Below are 13,337 nucleotides of genomic sequence, written 5' to 3' on the forward strand. Positions count from 1 at the left end.
GAATACAGTAAAAAAAAAAAATAATAAAAAAGCCTTAATAATCCTCATCTTCCTCTTTTTTGTCTCTGAATTGGCTCTGAGATATTGTTTATCCATTCATATTTGGGTTTTCACATGATGGAGAGCAGTGATAACTGTTGTTTATTAAATTTGGTGGTAGAATAGAAGCACAGCATATTTTCTCCATATCTTCCTCTGTTTCTCCAAATACAGCACTATTGGATTAGAATCTTATTTTGGATTCATAAAGGAAACGTTTCTTTGGCTATACTTTACTCTGCAGACATCTCCCAGAGCCGCAGACCTTATTAATATTCATTCTAAGATTAATCCTTGCTTTATTCTCTGCAACTCAATTAAAACAATTCTATTAATAAAATATGCACTAGATAATCTATACATGATTCATGAGCACTTGGCTAATGAATTATTCATTAAAAGAGGTTTGTGTTTTATCAACATCCTGTAGATCTAATGTAACGTCCCAGCTTTGCCACAGAAGGGGCATGCTTCTGCTGGAATATGCGTGCAAAGGGTAAATTTGGAAAGCAAGAAAAAATCCATACCCAGTTCCTACAATCAAAACACGCTATTGATCTTTTGGAATCTGTCATTGGGATTTTAAGATAACGGTACATGGCTCTACTAAATAAATGATACTTGTCATCACCGTTCTTCAGAGCACAGCTGTATCCCTGGTGGTATTAATATTTCAGAAAGCTTTCAAGTGTTTCTCCAGTTTTTCTTTCTCCCCTGTGTGATTGATTTGATTTTGATCTGCTTGGTTTCAAATGTTTTATTTTACTACTATTTTTGGAATTGAATGCTTGTTATGCAGTTGTCCACAAGGCATCTCTGCCCTTCACTGTGTTCCATCATCTAATTTTTCCATGTTTTATCCTTTGACAAAAGCTGGAGATTCATTACATCAGCTAAATAAAACTTAATAGTTTTGATCATTTAGAAAAAATCTGTTGTATTGCACGGAACGATATAATAATAACTGCTGAACAACACATAATCTTGTCCATATTAGGCAAGTTTCCTATGGTGCTTTTTTGTGATGTGATCTTTGAGATGGACAGGAGATGTAAAACAGCAACAAAAGGCGACAGTAAAAGTCAGTGTTGTTTTGTTGAGGGAGGATATCTGGGGATTTGCTTCAGATGACAACAGGCTTAGCTTGTGACAGTGCAAAGGCCTGGCCTTTGTCACCCAGAGTAACTGCAGGAGATTGGATGAGACATTATCTGGCACCCTCACAAACCCAAAGGCCAACTGCAGACTCGATAAGGACAAGCTTTCCTTCTCCTTTCTGTCAGGGAGTTCTTGCCGGGCCAAGTTCACCGCACGATCTTTAAACCTCGTTCAATCAGACTGCATGTGAACAATTAGTGGTGTCTCTGCTTTTCTTTGCCATCGTGAGGTCATAAGGTCAGTTTTAATCTCAAACATTCAAAAGCTTTTTTTTAAACATGTATAATTAATGAACTCTGTATTTTTTTTTCCTGTCTAACAAATCTTCATTATTTGTATAAAATAGCACAAAATAACTCAGTAGTTTTACAATGAAACCCAAACCGAAAATCCAACGTTTCCTTATTTACCTATTAAAAATATGTGAAATTATTAACTTGTTAAAACTTTGCCAGTAGCAAACTGTTTCTGGTTTATTTTATGCTTTATTATTGGCACAATTTCCTAAGTATTTTTTGTTTGTTTATTTTGTATTTTTTGTTTTTTTACTTCTATGGTAAAAGAAAAGCAGTTGTACATCATTTGACCTGCCACTTAGTATGTAGTTGTAATCTTACTACATACTACTAATTACATTTATCTACATGTATGAACTGTACATTTTCCATTTGTGAATATACTGGTTAGGACTATAATTTATAACTGAAAAAAATATATAATTTTGATATAAAGTCCGTCCGTTCTGTAAAAAAAATAAAAAAAATGATGTCCATATTGGTACAGCGGAAAAGTCTTTATAGCTCACAGTTGTAATTTTGTCAAATAAACACAGTAACTATGTAAATGTGTGCCAAAAAGAGCCTTTGTGTTCCTCCTGGAGACTGATCAGAGCTGAGGAATGGCAGAGGGCAGCAGAGGGCCACCAGTACTAAAACAGATGGAAGGGAAAGTATAGTAACACGTATGCTGATTGTCATGTTTGTTTACTTATGTCGCTAGTTTACATGTGTGTGTTTGTTTTGTTTTTTTTAATGCTTAACATTGAAAGATGGAGTAAGGAGCCAGGATGTTTATCTTTCAAATGCCCTGACGAATGAGTGCACATGCTCAAACTGCCACCATGGCCTCAAAGCTGCAAAAGAGAGAAAAAAAGGAAGATCATCCTTTTTCTCCCCCCCCCTGAAACTTGTGAATGAAAATTGTTATTTTAGCTAGTGTGCTTTGGGGTATTTCAGGAAAAAAAAGGAGTAGAAGTTAGCAGTTGAATAGATGTTTTAAAGACTTCTTTGATTTTCGGTCCCTAGAAAATATCTGAACAAGCCTGTGGGCTTAACACTGGCTGTCCGGTTTTATTTAAAGAATAAAGCTAACACACTTTACAGCCTGCTAATTTGTCCTTAATTTTTGGTCTATTTGGTTTAACTGTATGCTTTCTACAAAAACAGCTCCCCCTAAAAAACCAAAAAACAACATGTATTTAAACCCCAGTTATAGTCCAGTAGACTTTTTTGTCATGATGTAAATACCACCAAAGACAGTACAAGGGTAATTTGATATTTTAACAGCTTGAGTTAACATTTCCCACTTCTGAACCATCAGAGATTACTTTTCCTCCTGTTTTTATCACTGGTGATTACACTTGTGCAATTCCGTTTGCATTTATTATTCATGTTATCATTTTATCCATGTGTACTTTCCAGTGTGTGTGTAAATTAAATATTCTCTGTATTTTCTCTGTAGGAGTGTAGTGGTGCCTGTGAAAAAAACCTCCCCTGGCAGCTTAGCAGTTAACACGCTTGGAACCGGCAGCAGCAGTACCTCCCCAGGGCTCACAGCTAGCAGCACCCCCAACATCTTTGCAGCTGCCTCTGCAGCGCCCAAAAGCATGATCAACACTACGGGTAGGTTCAATAAATGACAGCAAGGCTGCTAAATTTTGCAGTGTGCATTTAAAAAAAAAACAAAAACATTTCAGAGCACCTTGAGAGGTCTATTTTATCGTAATGGTTCACCATGTTTTTCTTTCTTGATGCTATTCTAAGAATAGAAACAAAGCATTTGTCCTGTTTCGGATCATATAGTGCTACATTCCTTTATGACTACCACTAGATGGCTCTATTTACTCTCCATTCACAATTTCCATTGGTTTTGTGCACATTGAAGTGAAAACCACTGTCTGCATGACTACTGTTCCCTAATCATACCCCAGGTTGAGTGAGTCTGATTTGTGCTGTAGAATAATAGCTTTCTAATACAGAGGATGAATTGTGCACGCAGCTCTTCCTTTTGTATGTTTTGTTGTTCTGAGTGTTTGACCTCTCCCCTGCCATACTGTCACATTGCTCCTCCTGGGTTCTGCTGCCTTAAGTCTGTTTCACCTCAGGGCTTATTTAGTTGGAGAATCTGAAAGGGCCCACTTAACACCAAGAGCCATTAAGAACGCCAGCACCTTTTTTAATGCGCTGTATTTAAAAAAAAAAAAAACAAAAAAAAAACTCTTTCTCCTCTTTAAGCCTCTGTTCAGGAATGTAAGAAATGTGACCAAGTGAAAGTTTGCTTTCAGCTAAAACCACAACCTCTCACCCAGACCCCATGATCTCATGGTTTTAATGTTTTGCTAGACTTTTACTTGATTTTGTTTGGAAAGGCTGTCTTAATTTTCATTTTTGTCATTTCAGTGAACATTCTTTTTCTTTGCTATGCTGCAGACTTGAGTGCAAACCAGTGTAGATGCAGATTTATGTAAAAAAAAAATGCACAGTTTATTTTATGTGACTGAAATTTGTTCTGAAGTACATCAGCAGGCAGCTTGTGACCACTTCAAGTATTTCTTTGTTTTATTAATTTCTGTTACTTTAATGGATCCACATCCTACATACATTTTTCTTTTAAATTCATCGTTGTATTTCATTTTTGACAATGCCGTTCTTGTAATATATATATAAAAGTGACTTCATAACTTAAAAGTGATGCCTCGTCTCTTTACACACTTATTAATGATTATCTAAATCTTATTCTAAATACTTTTAGACCTATTTATTTGCTCTATACTTTTGTTTGTCTTTGCAGGAGCCACCAAGGCAGCTTCTGCCTCTTCTTCCTCCGGTTTTGTCAATGGAGCTACCAGTAAAAATCTTCCGGCCGTTCAGACTGTTGCCCCTATGCCTGAAGACACAGTGGAGAACATGAGGTACAATGCAGCTCTTCAACCTTATGCATGTCTTCTTTTAGTCTTTTTCAGCACACCTTGGTACAGGATAAACTCTACTTACATGTATAGTTGTATGAATATGACAAAGCTTTTAATTATGTACTTGTTTCCCTCAAGCTTTTGTCATTTTTGTTTGTTGATATTCTTTGCACATATTCTCATTTTACTTGACTTAATAGATCCCACGTCCACAACACGATTAATCAGTGACATTTATTACTGTTTTTTTTTTTTCCTCTATGTTGTGACAATAAACCACACAACAAAAGGTGGCTTTAGACATAAAGACTGTGGTTATCTAAGATTTTATTATTTATGTAATTATGTCTAAACCAGTGTGTTTATCTGGTCATGACCTTGTTTCATCTTCCCCACTAGCTCTAATAGTTTGTGGCAGATGTCCTTAAATGCATTCTCCCACTGATTGCTGAGAGCCCATGTCTCACTCCTGACTCCCTCTGTCTCTCTTTCTCTTTGCCTCAGTGTTTTCAGCAGGAGGAATAGATTTGGTTGCCATGGTAGCAGTAACCGACATCACTTAGTGTAACTGTGAAGTCAATGATGGTAGTATTTTGCTGCAGAGCTTGCTTCAAACTTATATTTTATATGAGGGCAAAAAATCTAAACCTGAATGACCTGCTCCACTTTTTTTTTTCTAAATAACAAGCTATATAATATGTTTTTAATATATATCATTGCATCATAGTTATTACTAGCTGATAAGCCCATTCATAAAATGGTTGAAGGAGGTGCCACCTATTGTTTGTTTGTTCTCTTTATTTCAGTGCCTTTTGTGAAGTAGACCACAATCCACAGCATAAGAGACTGACACCTCCTGAGCTCAAACCCTTTAGCTCTCCGACAGGATTACAGGCAGTCTCCAGAGATGCAGGCCAGTGTCTTAGGCAAGGACATCTATGTTAGTCACCTAGACCCCCTCTCTGCACTCCACCTTTTATGCTGTATTCTGTCATGCCTTTGCTATGTTTTCCCAAGTTGCTAGAAGGCAGAATACACTATACTACACACCCGCTACATTCAGACAATACTGAACCTTCCTCTGTTTTCTCTGTTTTTTATCTATATCCTGCTGCTTTCTGTCCATCTTAACAGGGAAAACAAGCTGCAGATCCCCTTGTGCTGTATTTCTTTATCTATGTGTGAACACATAGGAGCACAGAGATACGCCTCAGCTTGAACTGTATTTCTGTCTGTATGCAGTCTGAGCCGAATGGCTGCATGACACCAACTCAGTTTTTCTGAGATGCTTCGATGATGTCGGGCAGAGGCAGGTAGCGAGTGTGTAGAAGATATGGCTCTGCCTCTGCAGTCTTAAACAACTGTGATCTTACTTGCAGTCCTGGTAACATTTCATACCAAAGAATGCAAACAGCTGGTTACACATCTTCACACAGATTTAAAAAACAGAACAAAACGAAAAAGAAAAAGAAAAATCCAAGAAAAAAACCCCAAAATGAAATCTTTTATCTCTGACATCTCTGGTGATGCCACTTTTTCTGTCATTGTCATCAAGCTTGGTTTGCACCCTCTGAAATGTTACCGTCACCACCAACCACAACTCTGTTTGCTACATCTACTTCTGTCAACTCTTGACGGAAGGATACAGATTTATCTGGGTTTAATTTAGCATTAATCAAGGTGTGTAATTTATCTTTGTGACTTTTGTTTTTAATGTTTCCTTTTTGACAGCATTACTACAAAACTAGAAAGGGCCTTGGAGAAAGTGGCGCCCCTGCTGAGAGAGATCTTTGTGGATTTTGCACCTTTTCTTTCACGCACCTTGCTGGGCAGCCACGGACAAGAGTTGCTTATAGAAGGTAGACACATTGTGTCGTTGTGCTCTCCTGTCCCTTTAACCTACTCTTATATCTGCTGCACTGGCTGTTTCATTGATGGATGCATGCGCAGTAGTAGGTGTTGACACTATTTTTCACACAAGCTGGGGGTCTGTCACAGTCTGATTAAGTCTTTTTCCCTTTCATTCATCTCATGGCATGTGTGTTTTGTTTTCTTCACAATTCTGTCCTTGTATTGATTATTTCTGGAAGTCATATTTTTAAACTTTGTGTTTCACAGTCACAACAAATGTCATTTTTAAATAAATTTTGAAATAATTAGTGGCCTTTGTATTAATATTTTTAGTTCGCAACTATGACATTTTCAGCTCAATTTGTAACATGGTGATGAGGGATAATGTGTTTTTCTTTTAATTAAAAAGGAGTAGGTTTGTCTAACACTACAAAATATAAGATCTTAATGCTACTACTACTACTACTAAAAGATAATAATAATAATAATAATAATAATAATAATAATAATAATAATAATAATAATAATAATATTCTGTTCAATTTTTCATGTCTTTTGTTTCACAAAGAATTTTTTACATGTCATTGTTTACTATAAAATCCAAATTCACGTACACAGAAAGTAAAATTTAGTGGTGGTATAAATAGATCTTGTTCATGCTTTCTGTCACACCTCAGAGAAGATGCAGTTATCATGGCTGTTAGTCATAATATGAGTTATGGGACTGTTAGAAAAAACTAAAATTTTAGCAACAAACTTGATACAGTGTCAAATTTACACAAGCATCAAGTTTTTATATATAAAAATCTTATAGATTTATTTTTTCATATAGAATTATAACAGTCCTTTTGATAGTTAGGGAAGTGCCTTGACTGCTTTGGTAGTGCACGGTGTTTCCAGAAGGCTGTGATCCTTCCTCTGCACTCCACTCTGGTTTCCAGACTTATTTCCCTGTTCTCTCCTCATGTCTCTCTCGACATCAGGTTGGCAGCCTCTTAACCTCATGTGCCTAACCTCATGGACTCAAGTTTTGCATATGTGTGTTCTGCCACGATTCCTTGGGCTCTCTTTGGCTTGTTCTTCACAAAAGCACACTGCCACAGCAGTCAACACAGGCATGCGTGAGACTGTCTGCAGATGTTTGTCTGTGCATAGTAAAAAAATATGTGTGGCCTCAAATCTCTCAACTTCCAAGCGAAATACTATCTCTGCTTTTTCTCATTGCCAAACTCTTTTCTTTTAAGAGCAAGCTAGTCCACTAGTAGCTCCAGAGGTCTATGCAAGGAATGACAGCAGCCTAAAAGAATGCAGTCCTGTGACATTGTAAAATACATTTAGGAAAGAAGCTGTTGGCTGGAGAATAATTTGAAAACAGTTAATGATAAATAAGTACTTTTTTCTGGTATTATTCATCAATTAATGTTTTTGTTGTGCATTTATTAAGCTGCTAACTGTGAGAATTATTTGCACTTTTTACTGTAAACTTTGAAAATCACCTTTGCCAAAGTTAATTAAGGGTTATCACATTCAACCAATCCAATGAAGTTATGCAATAAATTCTCCTTCCTTACTTATTTGGTACAAAGGCTACAGTTTTCTAAGACCTGTTCACCACTTAAATGATAAGAATGTTTCTTTAACTGCTTTAGTATGTAATTGTACAAATGTCTTTTGCACCCCAGTAAGTTACCGATGGTTTGAATGTAAAACAGTCATTTGGAAATAATTTTCAAAGGAGTTGCCTCAATGATTAAACAAAATTTATTATGTATATAAATTTAAGGTCCAATTGACATTTCAAATAACATTTTTTCTTTTTATTTAATATTTCATATCTTGAGGGAAAATATTCACTGGTTAAGTTTGTCAAGCAAGCAGTTTTCTTGCATACACTGTGCTTATACTACACATATCTTGGAATGCATGTGAAGATACACATGCAGCTGAGGCTACTTGCTCAATGTCAAGAGAAAGGGAAAGAAAAATCAGGTAGCATAGCCTTGACAAGTGTGAATATGTCTGTTACCCTTTCACTCAAAGTCTGTCAGCAGACTGACCAAGCTGACAAACCAAAGCTGATCTCGGGCTGCAGACTGTAACCCCACAAACAAGGTCGTAGATCGACAGCTGGAACCTCAGCACTCCTTACCAGGCATGCTTAACCCTGTCTGAGCCTGTACAATACACTCCCTGACATATATTAGAGAAGGTTGGTCTGAAAGTATACATATTTTTTTTCTTGCATTTATAGGCCAGTAGAATATTTAACTTTAGAAATGCACGTCAGATTGGTCTAGTAGTCTAGTTGTTTGTTTGTACTTGAGCATATTTTCCTCTCTTCTCACTTCCTCTCCCCGTTTTACTTCCTGGCCTTTCCCAGGCACACAGTTGAAATACTGTGCTGCAGTGCAAAGGCGCTCCATTTACCAGTAATTACCAGCCATCCATCACCCCTTAGATTGCCTGGGGTCAAGCCCTCCTGTGCCCTGTGTGCCCCTTTGCTTCACCCTGTTCCTACAACCCCTTTTCAGACATGTGGTCACTGCAGCAATTATGCTGAGTGCACTCTGAGCATTACACTTGGAGTTGGTGGGTAAAGACTGCATGTGAACACTGCTACTGTTGTGATGCTTGATGCCTGCTTCTTGCTGTCCCCTGAGTGGCCCAGCCTGCCGCCACATAACCCCACAATGCCACATTCACCCATGCTTTAACCCTGCCCTGTTTACAGGAAGGGACTGGCAGGTCGTGTTTAAATAGAATGCATTTCGTTTGTCTTCCCGCACAAGACCAGGGTCAGATGGCCACCTGACTCCTGTGTCAGAATGGACCGACTTATGGCTCTGTGTGTCACTGATATAACAAGAGGTCAACTGTGACACTTGGTGTACAAGAGGAGGGTCATATCCTCCCCAAGTATTAACAATATGTTTCCATGGGCAGTCTGGTCCTGAGGAGATATGGATGGAGGAGCAGCAAAACGGTTCAGCCATGCAGTGTTTGAAATATTTTGTATTTATGATACACTACAGTAATAGAAAATGCAAATATCTGGGTGACTTTTTAGGCCCACTACAACTGCTGTTTTTATCAACTGACTTTAAATTAAAAGCTGATCAGATGATTGTTTCTTAGTCCAATCATACTGAATTACAAATACAGCAGTTATTCTTTGTTCATTTATTTATTTCAATGTTAGTAATGTCAACCATTTCAGTCTTGTTGCTGTGGTAATGTATTCTGTTTTCTTCTTGAGCTACACTTTTTACAATATTTCACAGACAACATCTTATTTTTAACTTTAACTTTAAGTTTTAACTCTGCATCTTTCCCTGGTGTCTTTAAAGATAATTTCATCTTTGAGTGTAAAATAAAGCAGACTGTATTTTCAAATTTGCAGACTGTTTTTTCAAATTTGTTTAAACTTATAAGAGCAGATAAAGCTACTATTTAAAAGCACAGATGCTTGTTTCATGGACATAGCTTATGTCTTAAATAATTAATATTTTGCTCTCTTCTATAATTGACACCTCATCATCCATAAAACAACAGCAGCTGTGTAATATTTAGATTTTCTCTGCTAGCCTGTAATTAGTCCTAGAAAGTTGCTCTTGCTGCTGATTGCACCTCTCATGATTCTTGCCAGGTGTAGCAGAAAGGTGTGGAAAACAAGACTAGTTTCAGGAATTGTTTCTACAAATGAGCTTTTCACACCTGCCTATGTTTCATTAGACAGTTGTCTGCTTCAGTGGCTTGCAGTCTACAGTATGGAGGTTGAGGAAGAAACTGTGAATCTTCTGTGAACGTTTGGCATGTGTGAAAGTGGATATGTGTGAATGAGACAGAACGAGGGAAGAGGATGTTGCAGTTTTTTTTTTCTTGTAGCATTTTAATGGTGAATTAGAAGTGCTAATAATGACTATTGCAGATTTATTCAAAATTAGTCAGATACATAAGCTTCATTCAAATATAGTGAAGTATTGTCTGCCAGTGCCATACTATAAATATAATTCATCTTTAAGTAGTCATCTTGTTCTGCCTTATTAATGAAACAGTAACTACTGGTTATACCCACACATACCAGTTGAAGATTGACATCTGTCCTGTTCATCTCCTCTGTCTCCAAAGGTCTGGTATGCATGAAGTCGAGCACATCAGTGGTGGAGCTTGTCATGCTGCTTTGTTCTCAGGTGAGCCTTTATCTTGTTCTCTTCAAAGTTGTCCACTTTATCTTGGAGCTTTGCCTGGTAAATGTTACTTAAGCAAACAGTCCAAACAGATGAGACAGACACACAGCTCTGAATCCAGTGGATTTCTCACAACACCCTGCAGGTTTAATCCCAAGCCCTCCTTTGGGGTATGAGCCCCACCTCATGCAGCCCTGCAAGTGACTGATCACCTCTGAGCTGACCCTCTGAATCACTTGTTAAGCCCATGTTTTAGAGAAGGTCAGAGCCCTGATGTAGCAGTTAGAACAGGAGATATTTAACATACCTTCTGTCAGGCCATCAGTCTTGCGTCAGTAGCCCATAAGGAAGCCATTACTTGGTGCCTCTTTGTGGATCCAGACTGCAGGGCCAGAGACTTGAAGCCACTATTTGTGCTCCATGGTCCACAGTCCAAAGCGCTCTTCAGCAGGGAGCTCAGCTTATATATTATATGGACATCATTATTCAGGGGCTTTTCTCCCCCAAAAAATAATAAAATAAAATAAAAGTACATAAATGGGGCAGTGAAGTCTGAGTTATTGTTGCTCTTATGGTGGTTTTGATGGGTTCCTTTTTGTGTAGCTTTTCAGTCTGTAGAGTGTCTGTGGCAAGTTGTCTTTTCCAGCTAGGATTTATTGCAGATGAGAGCGTCAGCATGCTGTTAAGGGTCTGAGTCCACCCCCTTTACACAGATAGCATTACTGAGGCTCCAGAGATTCCTGCCATTACAGGCTCTAGAGATGAAACCCTGGCTGAGATATTGATCAGACCATGAGACCTTGAAACTGGACCATATAGCTTAGAGACTATAGCCTTTCAAATGGAGATGAGGCATTACTATATCATCGTTCTCTACACTACACATAATTAACCTGCTTATGTTACCAACTAATATTATTTACATAGCGTAATGTAGTAATGGATTACTATCAGTTTCTTTAACATTACTGCTCTCAGGTGTCAAAGCTGTTTTATCAATATTAACAATGGTGTTGTTTGTTCAGATCAATAACTGCATTGCAATACGATCTTAAATTATGTATTTATTATTATCTTAGGTGATATTTAAAAACTACAGCAACTTTTTTGAAAAGCGGGGTAAGATGTAGCTAACATCACCATGACTTGCCAACTCTGACACCTTCCTCACATATTTCAGCATTAATGTTTTAAGACAACCAGGAGGGCATTTAGCTGACCTTTAGTCCCTCTCTGTTTTGTGACCTGTCAGTTTTATGAATAAATTAGTGCTAATGATCTGCCTTTTCTTATTTATGCATACTAATAACAGCAATCATCATGTGGCTGAGCTCGGCTGCAGACATCGTGTCTCTCTCCTCAGCCTGGGCAGCTGAATGAAAAGGTCAAGCAGCTCTGTTTCTTGTAACAGCTTAAACATATAGAAGGGGATCTAGAGTGGAGCCACAGAGATTTACTGATGGAGGGCCTCCAGATGTGGAGAGTATAACAGAGCAAAGCCGAGCAGATAAAAGCAAAGGCTCCCGCATACTGACAGGTTGAAATGAAAGACCACAAATACTTAGTGCCCTGCTGAATTTCAGGAAGATGAAAGTGGGAGGAGAGTGATTCTTCTGAAGGCCCAAAAGCTTTTCACTGTGATGGGAGTTGTGGGATTTTAGGTGGTGAGTTTTTCAAAGACAGAATGAAGAATGGCACTGTTTCCCCTGGTGAGCTCACATCATTATCAGTGATTGTTGAAAATTTCCTTGTAATGCAATGTTTGTGTCAATGAATTCACCTGTTCTTAAAATTTGGTTTCACATAAAACTCCCAATTATAAATTAAATCAGTTTTAAAACTTATTTATATCTAAGTTACTGAATAAATGTCCACTGATCAGAGGTGATGCACTCGAGTACTCTAGATCTTTAAGGAGGAGTCCATCAGGCCTAATTCTCTTCAAATGGGCAGAAGAGGGCTTAAAAAATCTTTGAAATCAAAGACAGGCTCTATTGGGAATTGTGCTCTGCAATGAAAAAAAAGATACAAGAAGAAGAGAGCCTCTGAAGTGTTATCTCAGCTGTCAACAAGCGTTCCTCAAACAAGATAGCTAATTTGACTGGTTCATGCTATGCCTTCTCTGACCTGCTGCCACTTTCCTGGCATTGCTGACGTGTCACGTCTGCCTTGATTTCCGTATTTATATTTGTCACGTGAGCGCAGTGAAAGCAAAACCTTGGAAGACTGGCTGTACATGATCCCTGTCCAAGTCACAACAGCCTCCTCCAGGCAGATACTGTATTTGAAAAAGGGTCATGGATAACATTTGGAGACCAGATGCTCAGCAGTTTGTCAGCACCATCTCTCTAACTTAACGCATCTTGGGGTCAGGCTGTGTCGTCTTGCATGAACCAGTATGTGTCAGTCATGACAACTGTTCACAAAAACATTTGCCCATACATAATGTCAGTGTCAGTTATTCTAGTATGCAAAAAAAAAGCTGCTTAGTTTGTTGAGTCCATGCAGAATAAGCACTGTCTGTCACTATTTTACATAGTTTGGAGCTGTATTTATTGCCATATATTTCCTTCACACAGACAGAAATGTAACTATTATTTAATTTGAAATAACAGTTCCAAATAATTAAGGGATATGTTTTATATATTTTACACCCATGTATATATGGTTAGTCTTAAATTACATAAATAGTAAAGGCTTTCAAATTTCAGCCTTTTTTTATGCTTTAATTTCCCATTTTTTTCCTCTTCTTTTATCCTGTAGCCTTCTCTGTTTTCCCTTTCATTTGCACCTCAGTGAGGTTACAGGAGAGCTGAATTTCCCACAGTGAAAGGCGCGCTCTCAAACTGCTTTTTAATCATTTCCAGAGCATGTTGTGAGACAGCAAGTGCTGGCATTCTGGCCTATGGCTC

General features: G+C 37.9%; 1 protein-coding gene across 1 annotated transcript in view; it reads left to right on the forward strand.

The window, feature by feature from the left end:
• nbeab (neurobeachin b) overlaps nt 1-13,337 on the forward strand; it is a gene marked incomplete at both ends in the record, with an annotated part of 192,563 nt that overhangs the window by 92,652 nt on the left and 86,574 nt on the right. The window contains 5 exons of the mRNA XM_079246781.1: nt 2,938-3,098; nt 4,267-4,387; nt 5,194-5,313; nt 6,119-6,246; nt 10,367-10,428. Of these exons, the coding sequence (XP_079102907.1) occupies nt 2,938-3,098; nt 4,267-4,387; nt 5,194-5,313; nt 6,119-6,246; nt 10,367-10,428 (592 nt within the window). The remainder of the gene's footprint in view (nt 1-2,937; nt 3,099-4,266; nt 4,388-5,193; nt 5,314-6,118; nt 6,247-10,366; nt 10,429-13,337) is intronic.

This window comes from Telmatherina bonti, assembly GCF_933228915.1.
Source record: "Telmatherina bonti genome assembly, chromosome: 9".
NCBI classification, from domain to species: domain Eukaryota; kingdom Metazoa; phylum Chordata; class Actinopteri; order Atheriniformes; family Telmatherinidae; genus Telmatherina; species Telmatherina bonti.